The sequence below is a fragment of the Triturus cristatus genome, chromosome 7 (assembly GCF_964204655.1).
Source record: "Triturus cristatus chromosome 7, aTriCri1.1, whole genome shotgun sequence".
NCBI lineage: Eukaryota > Metazoa > Chordata > Amphibia > Caudata > Salamandridae > Triturus > Triturus cristatus.
In genome coordinates this window covers 1,765,069,185-1,765,087,104 of record NC_140590.1, presented here as the reverse complement: position 1 = coordinate 1,765,087,104, position 17,920 = coordinate 1,765,069,185, and the positions used below count along the sequence as shown (strand labels likewise).

General features: G+C 44.0%; 1 protein-coding gene across 4 annotated transcripts in view; it reads left to right on the top strand.

Annotated features, from left to right (window-relative positions):
- The window catches only part of LOC146813021 (killer cell lectin-like receptor subfamily B member 1B allele A), a 667,905-nt gene that overhangs the window by 374,878 nt on the left and 275,107 nt on the right, over positions 1–17,920 (top strand). For all 4 annotated transcript variants that reach the window (XM_085614670.1, XM_085614668.1, XM_085614669.1 and 1 more), the window contains exon 2: positions 15,120–15,218. In XM_085614670.1, coding sequence (XP_085470796.1) covers positions 15,120–15,218 — 99 coding nt within the window. The remainder of the gene's footprint in view (positions 1–15,119; positions 15,219–17,920) is intronic.

The following is a 17,920-nucleotide window of genomic DNA, read 5'->3' as shown; positions in this document are numbered from 1 at the left end:
GTTTTACAATTTCTGGCTGAAAAGGGGCACAAGGTGTCCCCTTCTAAGCTGCAATTCTGTGTCCAGCGAGTTGTTTACCTTGGTCACTCGCTGTCCAAGGAGGGGAGACAGCTTACACCTGACCGCATCCAGTTAATTGATAACATGCCAATACCCAAGACACAAAAGGAGGTGCGGGCTTTCATAGGCCTCACTTTGTACTGTAGGCAGTGGATCCCTCAATATGCATTTCTAGCAAAACCACTCATTCAGTTGACAACACAGGAGGCGGCCACATCGACTGTCCTCCCTTGGACTCAGGAACATACACAAGCCTTTGAATGCTTGAAGAAAGCTTTATGTCAAGCACCCGTTTTAGCAACACCATGTTACAAGAAACATTTTACACTCTTTGTTACAGAACGCGAAGGTACTGCTTTGTCAGTACTCACACAGGAACAAGCAGGATCACACAAACCATGTGCTTATTTTTCTAGCACATTAGATCCCGTAGCTCAGGCTTTACCTGCGTGCCTGAAATCAGTGGCAGCAACAGCTTTAGCAATCAGACAAAGCGATGCCATAGTATTAGGACATCCATTGACAGTACAAGTACCACATGCAGTAGAGGTTCTTGTGAACCGAACGCAAACACAACACTTGACTATAGCAAGACTTACCGGTTATGAATTGACATTATTTCAGCCACACATAGAAATCAGACGTTGTAGTACATTGAATCCTGCCACACTTTTGCCGGTAAACGGAACAGACCCTCTAGTACATGATTTTATTGAAGTTATTACTATCACGACGAAACCCAGACAAGACTTGACAGATGTCCCATTGTCAGATCCAGACCTGACGTTGTATGTAGATGGTTCATGCATGAGAACAAGTACAGGAGAGTTAGTGGCCGCGTATGCAGTCACAACAGACACTAAAGTCATTGAAACAAACTGTATAAATACCTTGTCAGCTCAAGCAGCAGAGCTCATCGCTCTGACACAAGCCTGTATTCAAGCCACGAATAAGAAAGTCAACATATACACAGATTCACGTTATGCATTCGGAGTTGTACATGACTTCGGCGTGCTGTGGCGAGAGAGAGGTTATTTAACTTCTCACGGTGCCCACATTCAGCACGGACCTCTTATTCATGCCTTATTAGATGCAATACATCTACCCACTGCAATATCGATTATGAAATGTAAAGCTCATACGAAAGTTACTGATGTCATTTCTCAAGGCAATGATCTAGCTGACAGAACAGCTAAACAGACTGCTCAAACTCACACAACTGACGTGACAAAGACAATAGTTCCGACACCAACATATTACATGACGGTTAAGGATCCCGCTCTTGACGTAATTGACATACAGACACATGCTACACCAGATGAAATAAAGAAATGGACTGAATTAGGAGGGATCCAAACGGATCAAGGATGGATGACGAAGGAGAAATCTGTATGGTTTCTTCCTGACTCTATGGTCCAAGCTATCATAAATACAATACATAGTCCAGCGCACCTAGGAGAGAAAGCTATGCTAGACAGCATTCAACACATTTGGTTCAACAAACATTTACGAGCAGCAGCTAAGCAAAAAGTTCGTACCTGTATGATCTGTTGTCAGTTTAACCCAGGTAAAAGCATTCCAGTAGAACAGGGTGGATTTCAGCCTCCTGATCACCCTTTTGAAGTCCTCCAGATGGATTATATCCAGATGGAACGATGTCGAGGATTCAAATATGTTCTCGTAGTTGTCTGTGCTCTTTCCCGTTGGACCGAAGCCTACCCGGTTTCAGATTACACTGCCCCGACTACTGCCAAACAGTTAGTTCGAGAATTCTTCCCACGGTACGGTTTACCACGTGTTGTCTACTCAGATAACGGCCAGCCGTTCTCATCCGAACTGATGAAACACGTTTCACTTTTGTTAGGCTATCAATGGAAGTTTCATTGTGTTCGACACCCCGAGGCAGCAGGTCTCGTGGAACGACATAATCAAACTCTGAAAATTAGATTGTCCAAAATATGTAGAGAGAAAGGTGTCGATTGGGTAGTAGCCTTACCAGTTGCACTCTTTTACATGAGAATGGTAGCGCACTCTCGAACAGGGCTATCCCCTTATGAGGTGATCTTTGGCAGACCACCAAATATGTGGGGGACGCCTATACCACGCAAAATAACTGATGTTGACTGTAATATGCTGACAGATTACCTGGCTTCCTTGATGTCTGCACTACAATCTTGTCGTTCACAGGTAGCTGCAGCCTTTCCCGACAACACCGAGGTGAAACCCCATGACGTAGTCCCCGGGGACCTGGTGTTAGTGCGGAATTTTGACCGAAAGACTCAGCTGGATCCTAGGTGTAAATCGCCTCAACTTGTGCTGCTCACCACGAGGACAGCCGTGAAGATCGAAGGCCGCAAAGGCTGGGTACATTCCAGTCATATCAAGAAATTTCATGGACTACCGTCGGATGTAAATGTCACACCGCGCGCGTCTTCACCCATTGACTCAAAGCTCCCTTTGGTTGAACAAAGTGACAAGGAACTATACAAATTAAAATTAAGGTCTAGTAAGTCAGACAATTTGATTGTTTAAGTCCTCTCCAAGGTGAATCGGTCGAATTTGTCTCTGACATGTATCCCTTAGACCTGAATAGAGAAAGAAACCGAAAAATACAGTTGAAAAAACATGCGTACTGTAAATCACTGCGTAGTCATTGCACAGTGACATTATTAATTTTGTTTTTCTTAAGTCTTCTGATCATTTCTGCAAGTGTACTGTTGCACATATATTACCCTATTTCTAAGCATGTGTACAATGTTACTGCTGAACATTCTTTTAGTGAATTACCCCCGCATGAGTTGTCCTATAGATTCGCGCTGCGCAATAACACTTTCATTAGTATGTTACATCATTCCCATCAGACTAGTAATGCTACCAATTGTTGGATATGTGGCCGACTCCCTCCCTATCAGAATTATAAGGGAATTCTGCCCCTCTTTCCATATCCGTTTACACACAATGGCTCCTGTGGAGCATGGTTTAGTTTAATCAATTCCTTAGATTCAAACTCAGTAGTTTATCAAGACAATTGGGTATGGGGAAACCTGAACCTAGTTTTACTCAAAGTCTGCTACCCTGACAAGGAGGGACTTCCCAAAAGTACAGGAACTGATCTAGAAAATGAAGTGTATGGATTAGGGAATTTTACGCTTAATCTCATGATCCTGAATGTTGAATCCGAAGCTGCACCAATTTTGCCTGCTATGTCAGTATTTCCAGTTAAAGGTGAATTGTGTGTAAGAAAGAATGGTTCCATACATATGGGCCATAGTAAATGCACCACTGTAATAGAATTCAGTGATCAAGGCAAGTCTACATTTAGAGCTTCTCGCCATTCCTACTTCATATGTGGTCAGACTGCATATATACGTCTGCCTCTAGATTGGGATGGTACCTGTTACATTGGATTCCTTTTACCACCTGTTTTTCTAGCTCCTCCTGATTACCACAGAAATACTCATTTAGTACACAATAGAGAACGGAGAGATCTCCCAATTGTCGATTACACTGAGACGGCATGGGAAAAGTATACAGATTTCAATAAAGGTCTCTTTCCCTATATAGGTACAGTGTCCAATAGTAAGCTGATACGTAGATTAACCAGGACTCTTGAAGCTGTAGTAAATGAAACTATTTCCGCCTTAGGCAACCTGACAGAGGAGGAATCTGCGATGAGGATTGTTGTTCTTCAAAATCGTCTTGTCCTTGACGTCATCCTGGCCGATAGGGGCGGAGCTTGTAGGGTCATCGGATCAAGTTGCTGCGTGTTCATCCCAGAAAATTCGCCATCTGTATATAAAGCTATAACTCGCCTCCATAAGATTGTAAGCCAGATACACCAAAATCCAGGCACCTGGACTTGGTCCGGTTGGTTTTGGAGTGTATTGTCAGCCTGGGGATGGAGAATGCTATCCTTCCTAGGTATTGGCCTTCTCCTACTATTCAGTTGCTGCTTATGCCTACAACGTGGACCAGCGATTTGTGGTCTGTGTGCCACATCGTGTATTCCATCACCAAGATTTCATTCATCCCGGAAGAAGAAAGAAGAACAAATGATGCTATATGAACAGATCGATGGATTGATGAAGACTGATATCTCCTAAGGGCCAGTAGGGGACAAGGAGGGAATGTGGAAATATGGATTTTTATGATCAGTTATGTCCCCTATCTTGGACCCCAACGGCTCCATATATAAGTTACAAGTACATGTATGTTCCCTCCAGTTCCAGTTATGAAGACGCAAACACATGTGCGTCCACCGTCAACATATCCTCTTTCAGATCCGCCATGAATGGGCCGGATATTCTATTCCTAAGTATGAAAGGCCACCGGCTTTATATGGCTCATTTACTCCATTTTACAGTCCAGGCGAGTAGGCCCTGAATTCTGCCATCAAGCCTTTTTCCTGCCTTCTGCCTCTGAAAGCTCCAGTCTGAGCTCGCATCTGTATCCATGAACTTTGTCCTACTCCCTGCGCGGCTAACGGTGCCTGACTCGATCTGTCTGCCTGCCAAAAAAACTGTATTTCACCTTCAAGATTATCTGCTCCGCTCCTCATCCAATGCATTCCTGTCTAGTAGCTTAAGTAAACATTCTTCCAGCTACCGAGCAAAGGGCCCGGCTTCTCTGTCTTTATGCAAGTAATTCATAGCCCTGTTACTATGGAAGATTTCTGCCCTTACATCTCATGTAGACACTTAGACGCTTGTACACGCACTCACAGTCAGTATAGAATAGATTTCGTCCGAAAGACCTTTCCTTTTGGATAACATAGTTCTTTAAACATAGGATGTTAGATATGATTTGGGATTAGGTTGACTTGACCCCCCAGACTTCTGTCTCCACATGTAGAGCTAAATGTCAAGTCCCCTTCACCCCCTAGTTACACGTCAATCACACGTCATGCTGCTGCGCGCGCATCTCTGCCAAGTATTTCTGCTGACATTGCGAACTTCTCTCATGGAACCACCCATTTTATGACATCATACCTAATGACGTTTTTAGTTACGCCTAGTAACGCCTATTTTAGTTACGCATGTATGCTTTTATCTCTGTTATCAACTGTTACGCCTCTTACATCTGTTTCACTGTAATGCCTCTTCTATAAAAACGATTACCTGTCAATAATGTATTGCCCTTCACTTCCTGAACCTCCGTGGTGATGGAATATGGAGACCACAATTCGAATTGTCATTGGAATAAAGCCCGTTCCGAACCTCTAATACCACGGATTCTGCCTCTTATTTTACTGAGCTATTTTTATTAGTTTTCCGTATCAAATTAAGTACCGGTAATTAAATTATTTACCACAGAATAAGATGGTTCTACTGAAGAGAACTACTTTTTATGGGGATATTTTCCTTGCGAAAGGGAAGAAAGCTGTCAAGTTATCCAATGGTTGATGTGGGCTGACCCATTGCCCCATGCTGTATGCTGCAGTAGGTGGAAGAAAAATATGATTGACACATCAGACCAGTGAATGAAGAGGGCAGACTGAAAGCCCCAATGAGTGAGTTATAATTTTACTAAATCAAAAGGTCTTAGGTAGCACCAGAACTAACAAGTCCAGCAGCAACTATAATGTGCTGAGTCTAGAAAGCACTGTGACATGTTTTTTAAGTATGGTTGAAGAGTCCTTGCTCTCTTAAGGTAAAAGCTGTAAAAGGTTGTATGTTGGAATGGAGTTGCACTGCATAGTAGTAAACACTATCCACCATTAATGAAGAACAGGACAAAGACTGTTGCATTAGGGTCCACTGGTGTTTCAGTGCATTGAACTGATGTATGGGAGCTCTTTGCATCTCCTTATGCAACACACTTCTGCTGTCCACCCACTCAGTCAGCAACCACACTCATTCTACACAAGTAACCTCATATTACGCGTGCACAGCCACATCTTTTATACAGTGAGTTTCTCGTTCAGAATTGGCCTTGAAAATTGTAGGAATATCGTGAATCTGTATCAGTGATACTTACTGCATTTCAAAAGGCGTAGTTTTAAATGGAGAACATGAAATGGAGACAGTGTTTAATTCTGTGTTTACACATTTTAAGCCGCAGGAAATATACTGCTTCATTAATTTTTCATGTGGTGAGATGAATATCACTACGTCTTTCCTTGTAGTAATATTTCCGTTTCAAATGAAAAAGTGTGTTAAATGTGGGGTAATTGTCCTTATTTGTGACATGACGAGTGTGCATTCCAGACAAGCTACAAATGAGCCTGTGGGGAGGGAACTGTCATCTTTCTTTGAGACTCCATCCAACTCTCATATTTCTTCTAGATGCCATCCACCGCTCATATTTCTTCTAGGCTCCATCCACCCTCACCTTTCTTTTAGACTCCATCCCCTCTCATCTTTCTTCTAGACTCCATCCACAACTCAACTTTGTTCTACCTTCCATCGACCTCTCATATTTCTTCTAGACTCCATCCACCACTCATCTTTCTTCTAGACTCCACCCACCTCTTGTCTTTCTTCTAAACTCCATCCACCCCTTGTCTTTCTTCTAGACTCCATCCATCTCTCATCTTTCTTCTAAACGCCAACCATCTCTCGCCTTTCTCCTAGATTCGTCCACCTCTCATCTTTGTTCTAGAATCCATTCACCCCTCATCTTTCTTCTAGACTCCATCCACCCCTCATCTTTATTCTAGACTCCATCCGCCTCTCATCTTTGTCCTGCACTCCATCCACCCCTCATCCTTCTTCTAGACTCCATCCACCTCTCATATTTCTTCTAGACTCCATCCACCTTTCATCTTCCTTCTAGACTCCATCGACCTCTCATCTTTCTTCTAGACTCCATCGACCTCTCATATTTCCTGTATTTATTTCCTTCCACACTTCACTCCTTTCTCTACAGTGTGGCCTGTCAGGGTGCAGAAGAAAGACCTGCATGGCACCCACCTGCTGCTCATAGTGGAGCTAATAGAAGGGGAGGCATGGGAGTACCACATGCAGTGTTCCAGGAAGGTAGCATGGCTAACGCTTGTGACTCCTGCTTATCATCACATGGGGGCACTGCTGCCTGAGATTGAGTGTTACACTGTGATGCTGACCTTTGCTCTCATGTAGCACTTGTTGGTTTCCTTGTGCTACAGACAGATTACCATAGGCTTTTCCCATCTAGCAGGGATCGCAACTGCTATTTCACTCATTAACCAATGTTGTTCATGAGTTGAACTAAAGCAGGGGTGTATGAATAAACCTCACTGAGGTCCTGCTAGCCCTGCAAAATTCAGAGAAACTAACGTTTTTAATTGCTCAAGGAACCATACTGGCTTTCTTACCTATGTTCCATTAAGTGTCATGCTGGTCCACTCTTTCCTTATGCAATAGATAACCTATTTGTGTAACTTTGAGAAGATTATCCCAATTATATACACTGCTATAGTGTTCAGTGAGTCAACAGGAATGCCTGCGTAGGCTGGTCCCTCGGTTACAAAGGATACTAAGAGTTATGTCCAGACAATTTCCATATGGTACGCTCTTGATGGATGATGTCCTGAAATCTCCCCTAATCCAGTCTCTAGATAAGACCCTAAGTATGTGCTCCTCTCCCCACCAATCTCTCATCTTATGTTTGTGCTCTTGAATTTTTGTAGAGAAGTCATAATTTTGCTCCTTTTTTCATCCCCATTTTCTAACTGATACGAATGGTTACTGACTCTGAAAGTGCCCTAGGCTCTGCTAACCAGGACCAGGGCCAGTGCTCTGTCCCTCAAGGTATATTGTGATTGATATAATTCTAATTGGCGAAGTAATCCTACCTGTAAGTCCCTTGTATATGGTAGGGTATGCAGGGTTAGAAACCCCAGTGGACTTAATGCACTTGAGTGTCCACTGCTGTGGTGCCTAGTGTTGATTTAAAGCCAGACCTGCCTTGCAGGCTGGTTTTAAAATAAAAGTATGTCCAAATTTGACTAAAAGTACTTTCAAAGTCCAAAACTACCTTTTTATTACATATACGCCACCCCTAATGTCTGCTCTATGTGCCCCAAAGGTTGGGTGCTTTGTTACAAAAAGCAGGGACAATAAATAATATGTTCTATACGCTCTGCTGGAGACAAACAGTAAAAGTAATTTTCCCCATGGTAGTGCTGCTAACCCCATAGGCTAACATGGGAAGGTGTTTTTTAAACTTTAATAAAGTCTAACTTTTGAATGGAGTTAGCTGCCAACATGATTCAAAGTATTAAAATAATAGTTGCAATAAATCCAACAACTTGCCATGATCAGATTTAATATAACTATTGCATGAAAGTAGTTTTAGGTCTTACTAGCCTGACGTTACCTAAATCAGCCATGCAGTAGCCTCTTCTGATTGGTCAGCCTGTTTACAGCTGTGCCAAGCTGCTCCCTGAGCAGGTGTGAAGAGGCCTGAGGCTGAAACAATACAGCCATTTGGTGGGATGAGATCTGTATCCTGGAGAAGCCAGACAGGAAGGGGGCTGAGGAGATAAACTGAACTTCAAAGGTAGAAGCACAGATGGTATAGGACCCAGGCCAGCCCCCACTTCCTTGATCCTCAGCCAGATGGGAGCCCCCCTAATTAGATTAGAAGAGAGGCTGGAAGGGAAGTGTGGGGAAAAGTTAACCACACCTGTGGGTTGGTTTAGCCAGACCTTCACTCCAAGGAGAGCATTTCTCCATTTTGATTTTTAGAGAACTGTGCATTCTGGTCATAACACAGGGTGGCAACTTGAACCCCAGTAGTTGGGGTACCCCTTAGCCAGCACAGAATGTGGAACAAATAAGGGAGATCTAAAGGAGCCCCTTAGATACGTCCCTGAAGAAGAAGGGCTGCCCTGCTGGACCACTGGACTGCACAACAGACGACTGCACTCAGATGGAACACATCTGCTACACTTTAAAGGCTCCTCACAAGAAGAACGTTGCCTGTCTTCAAAGATGAGGAGTGGACTCCCCGAGTAGCAACATGTAGAAAAGTGCTGGAAGAAGCCACCTGCAACATCCTCCAAGAATACAACTCCAGATGACCAGTTTCACCTAGATTTTCCCGGACTGACCAGGTGCATTGGGAAAGTTGGAGGCCCAGACCCCCAAGAGACAAAGCAGAGCTTCTGAACTCTTGGCTGCTGCTGCAGACCCTTTCTGACTCTCAAAGAACATTTCAGAAGAAGATCTGAAAGTTTGGGAACTTTTTACAAAATTTGTTAAAAAGCTCCAGAAGAAGACAGACATCAACAGCAATAGTTAAGCCGGCTTTGTTGAACTGCAACTCGGCCTGACTGCGCTAGTTTGCCCTCTAAAAGCTCCAATGCCTCTCGCTATCAACGACAAAGAGAAAGACCTCCAGGGCTCACCGAGGCATGGCACTGCGGCAGGCCGCCATCGTCAAATCAAAATCCCGATCCGAGGACCCCATTACTTGACTTTGAAAGAAAAAGCTGCAAAAAAGTGAATAACTGTAAAGGTAAAATCTTGACTGGGATCTACTGCTTAACCTATCCCACCCACGCTCCATTGTGGTCAGCCTAATCTTTGACTTTTTCCCGGTCCAGCCTGACCAGATAGTCTTGATTTGCGCTTTAAACTTTTTGTTGCTAGAATGCACGTTATTATTCTTTTTTAATCTTAAAAAATTCATATTTCCGGTTCCCTACATTGAATGTTTGTCTTTTTGGTGTCATTTTAAAGATAAAATATTTTCCAGTTTTATAAATTGATGCTTGTTTTTTTATTGTATTGTGTCATTTACTTAATTACTGTTTGGTGATATTAAATGCTTTACACTTAGCTGTCTACTAAGTTAAGCTTGACTGCTCGGTGCCAAGCTACCAAGGATTGAGCAAGGGTTAATTAATTGAGACTTGACTGGACCTTAATTGGGATTGGGATTTTATTACTAGCTGAAGGTGTATACCCCCATCATCTATTTACACACTTTCCTACGTTTATAAAATGCTTCTCAGGCCCCACACACTTGGATTGCCATAATGCTCCACACACATCCAAAGCCAGTGAATATCCAATATAATCTTTTACTAAGAAGTAGATTAGCATCTTCTACACTCAAAGTTCTTCCATAATTTTCTTCTAAACGTTACAAACTTCAGTCAAACCTATATGTCCATACATGTAAAAAGCATCTGCAAAGTATTTTGGGACACCGAGATTTTCAAGATGTGCTCTAGAAATGCATGTCCCATAGCATAACACTAACCTCCCCCAAGGAACCATCTGCTGAAACTAAGAACTATATGCAACCAAATACAATACATATTTGGCAATCATCAGAGAATATCTGCCCTAAGGAAGTAAAACCAGTTAAACACTTTGCCCCTCTCTTAGAGGTATAAGGTGAGCAGGTCAGAGGATTTGGTATTGGGATATATTATTAACTTTTTCTGCCCCTGGTGGTTGATGGCATCAGAAATATAGATGAGCTGGCAATGAATTTTGTGGCTTTCGTGGACTCTGCAAGGTTGGGGTCCTCTACAAAAGGCAATTAGATATCAGCCTATTTCTGACTCAAAATACCAGTGTGTCGACAAATAACTGACTGATATCCTTTCCCCCACGTAGAACACACAGGTGGGCAGACTAGTTAAAACTTCGCTGGCTGAATATTCAGTTTCTACATTTTGTGAACCAGCATCTATTGATGATATACTTACCCTAAGTCAGCAAAGGAAAAGCTGGTGAGATTTTGCCACTATTTGATTGTGGTAATAACCTCTGGGCCAATACCGATACTGCAGGCTTTAGTTTCTCCTGTTGCACTACTCCTGTGTGTGAGTTCCACAGGTAAGATTGGAACAGGAGCCAACCAACACAGTATACTGCAAGCTTTCCACTGTTCTGACTGGCAAAGCATCTGGAGTTTTAACCCAAATGTTTCCAGTGTGATTTAGTAAGCTTCTCCAGTTAAATGAGCACCAGGTCAGTGGGAAATGTGCACAAGGCTTCAGATGATTAGACTGAAAACCTACTTGTGCCTGAGTCGCAGTGACAAGCAAACTCAGGACTTAGGGCCTGATTACGATGACGTGGGACAGCCACTGACAACCCGTCAGTGGCGGTCTCACAGCCATCGTAATAACATTTTCCACCCGCCACATTAGGATGGCGGGCAGATGGGTGGAGGTTGGAGAGACCGACTGCCACAGATCTGACAACCTCAAGGAGCCCGTCAGACCCTCAGAGGGAAATCCAATCCCTACAATGGTGTCGGTACCTTTCAGGCATCGCCGTAGGGATTATGATGTCCCTACCCGTGGGGGCGTGGCTACAACAGAAATGGAGGCAGACGTGTCTGGGTAGAGCTCCATTGGAGGCTCCCCTCACCAGGCCTACAGCTCCGATTGCTGACATCCATTAAGGCTGCTGATCAATCCTACCTTAACATGAATATCACCTGAGGCTCTGCTGCAACTCCTGACTCGCCTGATCTCCGTGGGCCGCATCGGGAACCCCTGGGTGCGTGAGCTGCCTTGCGGGCTGTCACCGTGTGGGCAAGCTTGACTACTCGAGCCCGTGGCTTGACTCCGCCCACTAGGCCGCAAGTGATGGCGCAGTAAATCTGGGCCGGATTTGGAGTGCACTGCTGCAGCCCCTTCCCCTGATGGCAGCTTGACCGGCACATCCGAAGGAGCCGCGGGACCCTGACGCGACTGGAGGTGAGACGCCTGTGAGTACCTGCTGCCTTGGTCCAGCTGGATAGCAACTTGGGCGCGGCTGGACAGAACTGTGGCTGGCCTTCCCGGGTCGTGATTGCCCTCGTGACGAGCTTGTCAAGTGAGTCGCTTTCACTTCCTTAAGGATCTGGGCTCCCGCACCCCCCTTGGGACACCCGCTGCCTCACTGCCAGGTCCGGATTACCCGGTGGCGCCTGGGACCCCCGGTGAGTGAGAAAGCTTGCCGCTGGCGGCGGCTCGGGCCGGGTTGTTTAAATGCGCCTGAGGCTCCACTCTGCCTGAGGGACTGCTGACATTGCTGCATGAGACGCGGGATGGCACGGGAGAACTTTTTGCAGCTGCCTGGATGGAACGCCTGATATGATCTGCGCTGGGAGACCCCCTCTACTGTTGTCATATATGAGGTCAAGCGCTGTCCAGAGCTGGGCTGCCTGTGTGATTGCTGCGGAGGTGGGCTGAGATCATCTGCGGTAAAAGAGGGGGCTTCCTTCGCTGTGGCATTCACCGAAATCCTGTTGCCATACTGAGCTGGCCAAGGAGACATAGGCTGAAACTGTGCGCAAGGGTTCTGGGGTGGGCACTGTTGGCACTCACAATTACAGAGGTGGAAGCGGGCTGCCACCCAAGGTGCCATAGATCTATTGCTACGACAGCTCTGAGGCACGTCATGAAGCACGGGCTATAAAGCAAGACTCAATCATGCATCCCTAGGTGCACTCGGGCTTGAGGGAAATCGCCTGTGCTCCTGAGACGGCCTTTGCAGATGTGGCTCCTTCTGGCTGGGTGGTGACCCGGCTTCCCTGGAAACATAACTGCCACCACAGTGGGCCTGCAACGTGCTGTACAGAGCTGGTACTGTGCTACAGTTATCTCCGGGCCCAGACAGAGGGGCCAGGGGTGCGCTTGTGGACCCTCCGCCTGCCTCCTGGGTCACGATGCACAGCGTTCTTGATCACGCTCGCGCGAACACAGCACAGCCCGCAGGTCCCGACGGCCCAGGGACACAGCACCGGAGCCAACACACACAGTGCACGGTATCTTGTGAACACATTCTGCGACTAATGTTGGGCGGGACCCGTGCACGAACTGGTACAGGAGGCGCACAGGCACAAACTCTCCCAACCAAACCCAAGTTGGACAAGATGGCGAAACAAGGTCTTGCGGCTCAAACCTCCAGCAAGCTAGATGCGGTACTCACTGCAGTGGAAAGGCTGGAAGATACCATTAATCAAACCCGCACCTCCCTGGAGACCAAAATAGACAAGGTGGCCATAGACCTCACTCACCTACATTCTGATCACCGAAAACTGGTAGATGGCACTACTGTTCTGGAGACTACACTTGCCGACATTAAACTACAGGTGACGCAAACAGATAAGCATGTACAAGACTTACTAAACCGAGTGGAGTTTCTAGAGGAGGGAACCGAAGATGCCGATGGTACATATTGATGGAGCAGGTAAAGCAAAAATTTGTATACCTCCTCTATTTTGCAAGAAAATATTAATCATTTAACCAACTAATATAATAACTTGAATTAACCGTATGCTGTGTTAGACTAACCAACTATTTACACCCTTTTTGTAAACACCAATTACACGTGGGACTTATTGCTATTTGCATGGCAAAATAACTCTAATAACTAAAATACGTACGCATATTAATAGTAGTACATGTGGTAATAGGATATCGCATGATTTATGTTGCTTTTGTGATGTTTGCGGTCCCGTTTTGGACCGTAAAGGTGAATATTATTGCTTGAATGTCGCTATAAGCTAGGAAAATACTAATACATAAAGGGATTAGTGAGGGTTTAACATTAGAATCTTAATTTCTTTGTATTAATTATTCTTTTGTGTTTGTTTCGCTTAAGTTGACATTTGGGCCTACCTAAAAATGGCGTCCAAAATGGAGTACAGAAGTGGCCACCGCCGCGTGAGCACAATGCCAACTGCGCAGACTCGGATGGCTCCGTAGACATCCAAATAACCTAAGGCACAGTCTTCCTGGTCAAGGATAGGAACTTGGTGGACTGCCAAACTTCAGTCAGTAAAAACTGGTGTAAATGAACAATTGGGACATGCAAGCAAACCTTAAACATTGTTGCATAAGGGCAACATGAACTGCGGAAATGAACCAGCAAAATCCATGAGAACATCCACTGATGTAAAATCAGACGTTTCAATCAACCAATCATGTTCATTCTTTTCTTAAAAATGTTTCATGTTAACCCGAAATGTATTATTAAAAGAGTAGTAGAATAGGGATGGGCTAGAGCATTCGGGGGTTTGGATGACTGCACACCCCTATCGGCCCCACAGACGATGATAAATGCTTGCACGATTTCTGGTCCTTTGGAGATCTTTGGGACTGTAACGTGCTGAGCAAAGAAATCTTGGACTTTGAGCTTTGGCCTGCTTTATTTGGACAATCAACGGCTAAATTTGGTTATGCAGAGCCAAATGAATTAGAGAAAATCCAGATAGCAAGAATAGGTAAATATAATATCATGCGAAACTAACAAAACTCTAAATTTTGAATTAAAAATGCTAATAATAATTGCAAACCATATTTAGATAAAAGATATTTGATTAACAGAAATTATGAGTTTGTGGTTTTTCAATGAAAGAATAGAAAATTCTGAGTCTTAAAATGTGTTTTAGCTGGCTCTAAACCACCATCAACCAATCCAACTAATTGGTCCGTCGACCAAGTGGTGGAGTGCCTTGATGTTTAGGATTAGGAATCTATAGGTGGTGAATGCTAATGTATATTCTGTAAAATAACTTTTCTTCCCTATAGGTAATAAGGTACTGCCCACATGTCCGGTGCTTGAACTATTCATCCCTCCTGTGTGCAGACTCGTGAGAGAAAACGTATGAGTGTTGGTGTTATGGGCCCCACCAATGACTGCGTGTGTGATTGAGTTAGTGTGACATCGGGTCTGCGACGCAGGGAGGATAGTTGTATATTTGCCCCTTTATCCCCGGTCTCGTGTTGGATTAATATCAACTGGCAATATTTTAGATTAGAACCTGGAAAAATAGAATGAACAATACACAGATACTGATAGATTATCATATGCAGCTCCTGAAACAATATGGCATTAAACAAGGAGGCTGGGTGTTTGGAAAGAAATTGTTCAGAATATATTTTTTTTACATCTCAGAAATACAAGACTGACATTTGACACAAAAGACATTTGACAATAGTGCAGAATCTAGCCTTTGTGATCAGCTGGGGGTATCGTGGCAAGCAGTGTTGCAAAGTGATGAGTGACCCAACCTCTCTGACCGTAGCTGGAGTTCTACAGATCTTCATTGTTTGAAAATGTAACAATAATAGTGCAGAATTGTGGATGATTAATGGAATATTTCCTCATTGAATTTTACAGCTGACCCACAAGGTCCCCGTTTCCAGAGACCTGCTTCGTGCATAATTGTCTCACTCAGTGTGCTGCTAGTCCTGGCTGTGGTTGGATCTGGCATTTGGAGTAAGTGAATAATTTCACAGAAATATATCAAGTAGATTTTTGTTGCTGAATAAACAAATAATAGCAGAAATATCCCCTGAGAATATCCAATAATTAAATTTAACTTATCAGGAAAAGGAGCTACATTATAGTAAAATCAGCTTCACAACCTGGTAGCTTTGCTCTCAGTCACCACCAATGCTTTATCAAGTCATCCCAGAGACATGAAACACGCAGACACACACACGCATGCGTGCTCACACATGCACACACATGTACACACACACACAAACATATGCACATGCACCCATATGCACACACATGTGCGCACGCACACAAACATATGCACAGATACACACACACACCACTCATACAATTGAATCTTGATCTTCATTCCATACCTGCCTCTGAACATAGTTTTCTTGATAAGCATAATAAAAACTGTTCCTTCTGACTCAATTTGTGCAAGTCTTACCTTCACCTTTTCCAGCAATGTTTATTGAGTAGGCAACGAGGAAGGGTCACACTAATCCAATTGATCTCTTGCAAACTGATGCCCACCCACTCTGCAGAATGTTGTTAGGTGCCCCCGAGGACTCCCATATCTCACAGAAATTCACAGTTACCAGACTGAATGGGATCTTCCTGAAGGAATCATTCAATGCATGGATGTATGTGACATTAAATACTATCTTCATGACACTGTATATAAATATCAACACACAAACATCCACCATTTTACCCAATACAGTGTTGCTGTTGTTGAAATGTGTCACAACTCTGGAGAAAGCTTTCACTGTTGCAACAGCATCTTATAATAAAGAACAATTGATTGGAATGCTATCCCAAGCGATTGCCAATGATGAGGCTTAATGCAACCATTAACTCCCATCACCTTTTGTATCAAGAAGAATGTGCCACAAAAAGTAATAAATGAAATATGTGGCCACCTAAACATGGACATCATGGGCCAGATTCACAAGGGTAAACTTTTGTCTAGGTTTACTACTTGTAGGTATTCACAAAGGTAAACTTAGACACAAAAGTCTATGTTTTAGGATTTCATTACTCACAAAAGGCATTTACGGGTACTATTTTACGTCCACACTCAAGGCAGAATCTCCGCACACTGGGCTGAATCTCCACCCAAGTTCATGGATTCTGTCCCGAGTGCAGACGTAAAGATACTAATTGTAAATTTGTGTAAGTTTACCTTTGTGAATCAGGCCCCATTTGCTTGCCTTAAAATTTGTAATTTAAAAAAAAATCCTTGATGTGGCATTTTAACTATTAAATTGTTTTAAGTTTAAGGCTTTCAGTTATGCCATGAATTTTATTATTGCTAATATTATTTTGAAGACAAGAACCCATCTCCAGCTAGTCAAGCTCTGGAAATGTAAGTGGCTAAAATGCTGCAATGTTACCTAGACGCTTCATGACTTTGAAAAGGAGACAATACCTATATTGCCATTGAAGTGGGAACCCAAAGAGCAGACAAAATAAACAGCTGTTATTTAAAGATAATTTACAAAAAAATATCTAAAATTAAAAAGAACACTTGGTACCCGGTTGATCATTGAAGAGGAAGGCACTTTTTCGAGGTGGATATGACTAAGATGCAAATGGTTTGTGCAGTCACTCAAAGAGAATGGATCCAGTGGGTAAAGTTGGCCTCAGCTATTGCACCATGATGCATGCTTTTGTGTGGGGGAGGAAAATGTGAATGCTAATTTAATAGGCCAATGGATTATGCCTGTTTCCCCCAAACTCCTCTATATATGTATATAATGTATGGATTGTTTGGAAAAACAATAGTCTGGTGAGGAACCTAAAGGTTTCTGAATGGCCAAACATAAAACAAGCATGCATTGTCAAAGCCAGTAAATCTAGGATTGGCTGCCAGCCCTTTGGACATGGTGTTGGAAAGGCTGGTATCCACAGATCAGTACTTGCCAGGAGAGGTTTGGAGGATAAGGAGTGTCCATGGGCAGGAATCTTGGGTACATCGCCAATGGGACTTGTCTGACTGCAGCTCCCGCTACATTCTTCACCGGGACTGACATCAAAGCACCATTCAATTGTATCACTCCCTCCGCTGGCTCCAGCCTGCAGCTTTGGGATTCCCTTAGTGGCAGGGCAGACATAGCGAGAGCTGCAGTAAGGCAATCCCACAATTGATGCACCCTTGACAGATCAGCCGGCATAGAGGTCTCGGTCCTACATCGGTTCTTTTAAAGAAAAGTTGCCAAAAGCTTTCTAAGTCCCCACTTTTAGGGTTTGGCAGCAGGAGTATGTGCTGACATTAACCAATTGTTCCAGCACCCCGGGAACAGTACTTGGGGTTAGAACTCATTCTAACTGAAGCAATCAGCAGGGTCCAGAGCAGGTCCAAGTGGAAACTATTTAGCTGGGCTCTTACAGGAATGTGGGCTTCTTACTTGATGTCCCTGTAGCCAGGAGGTCAGCCAACTGACCCTTGGAGTCCTCTTCTTTGTCCTGGGTACAATTGGAGTGGATCATCTAACCCTTAAGAAACTCCTCACAGGTTTCAACAGAAGGTGGTGTTTTTCTTCAGCCTTTCACAGGTCCAGTAATGTTCTGCAGAGGATGCCAGGGATGCCAGGTTTATGACTGGCACTAGCCTTTGGGTGGGGCACTCTTGGTCCCTCCCTAGCCAATAGGGAAAGGTTCCTAAGGGTAACCCTGCCTACTTTTGCAGCAGT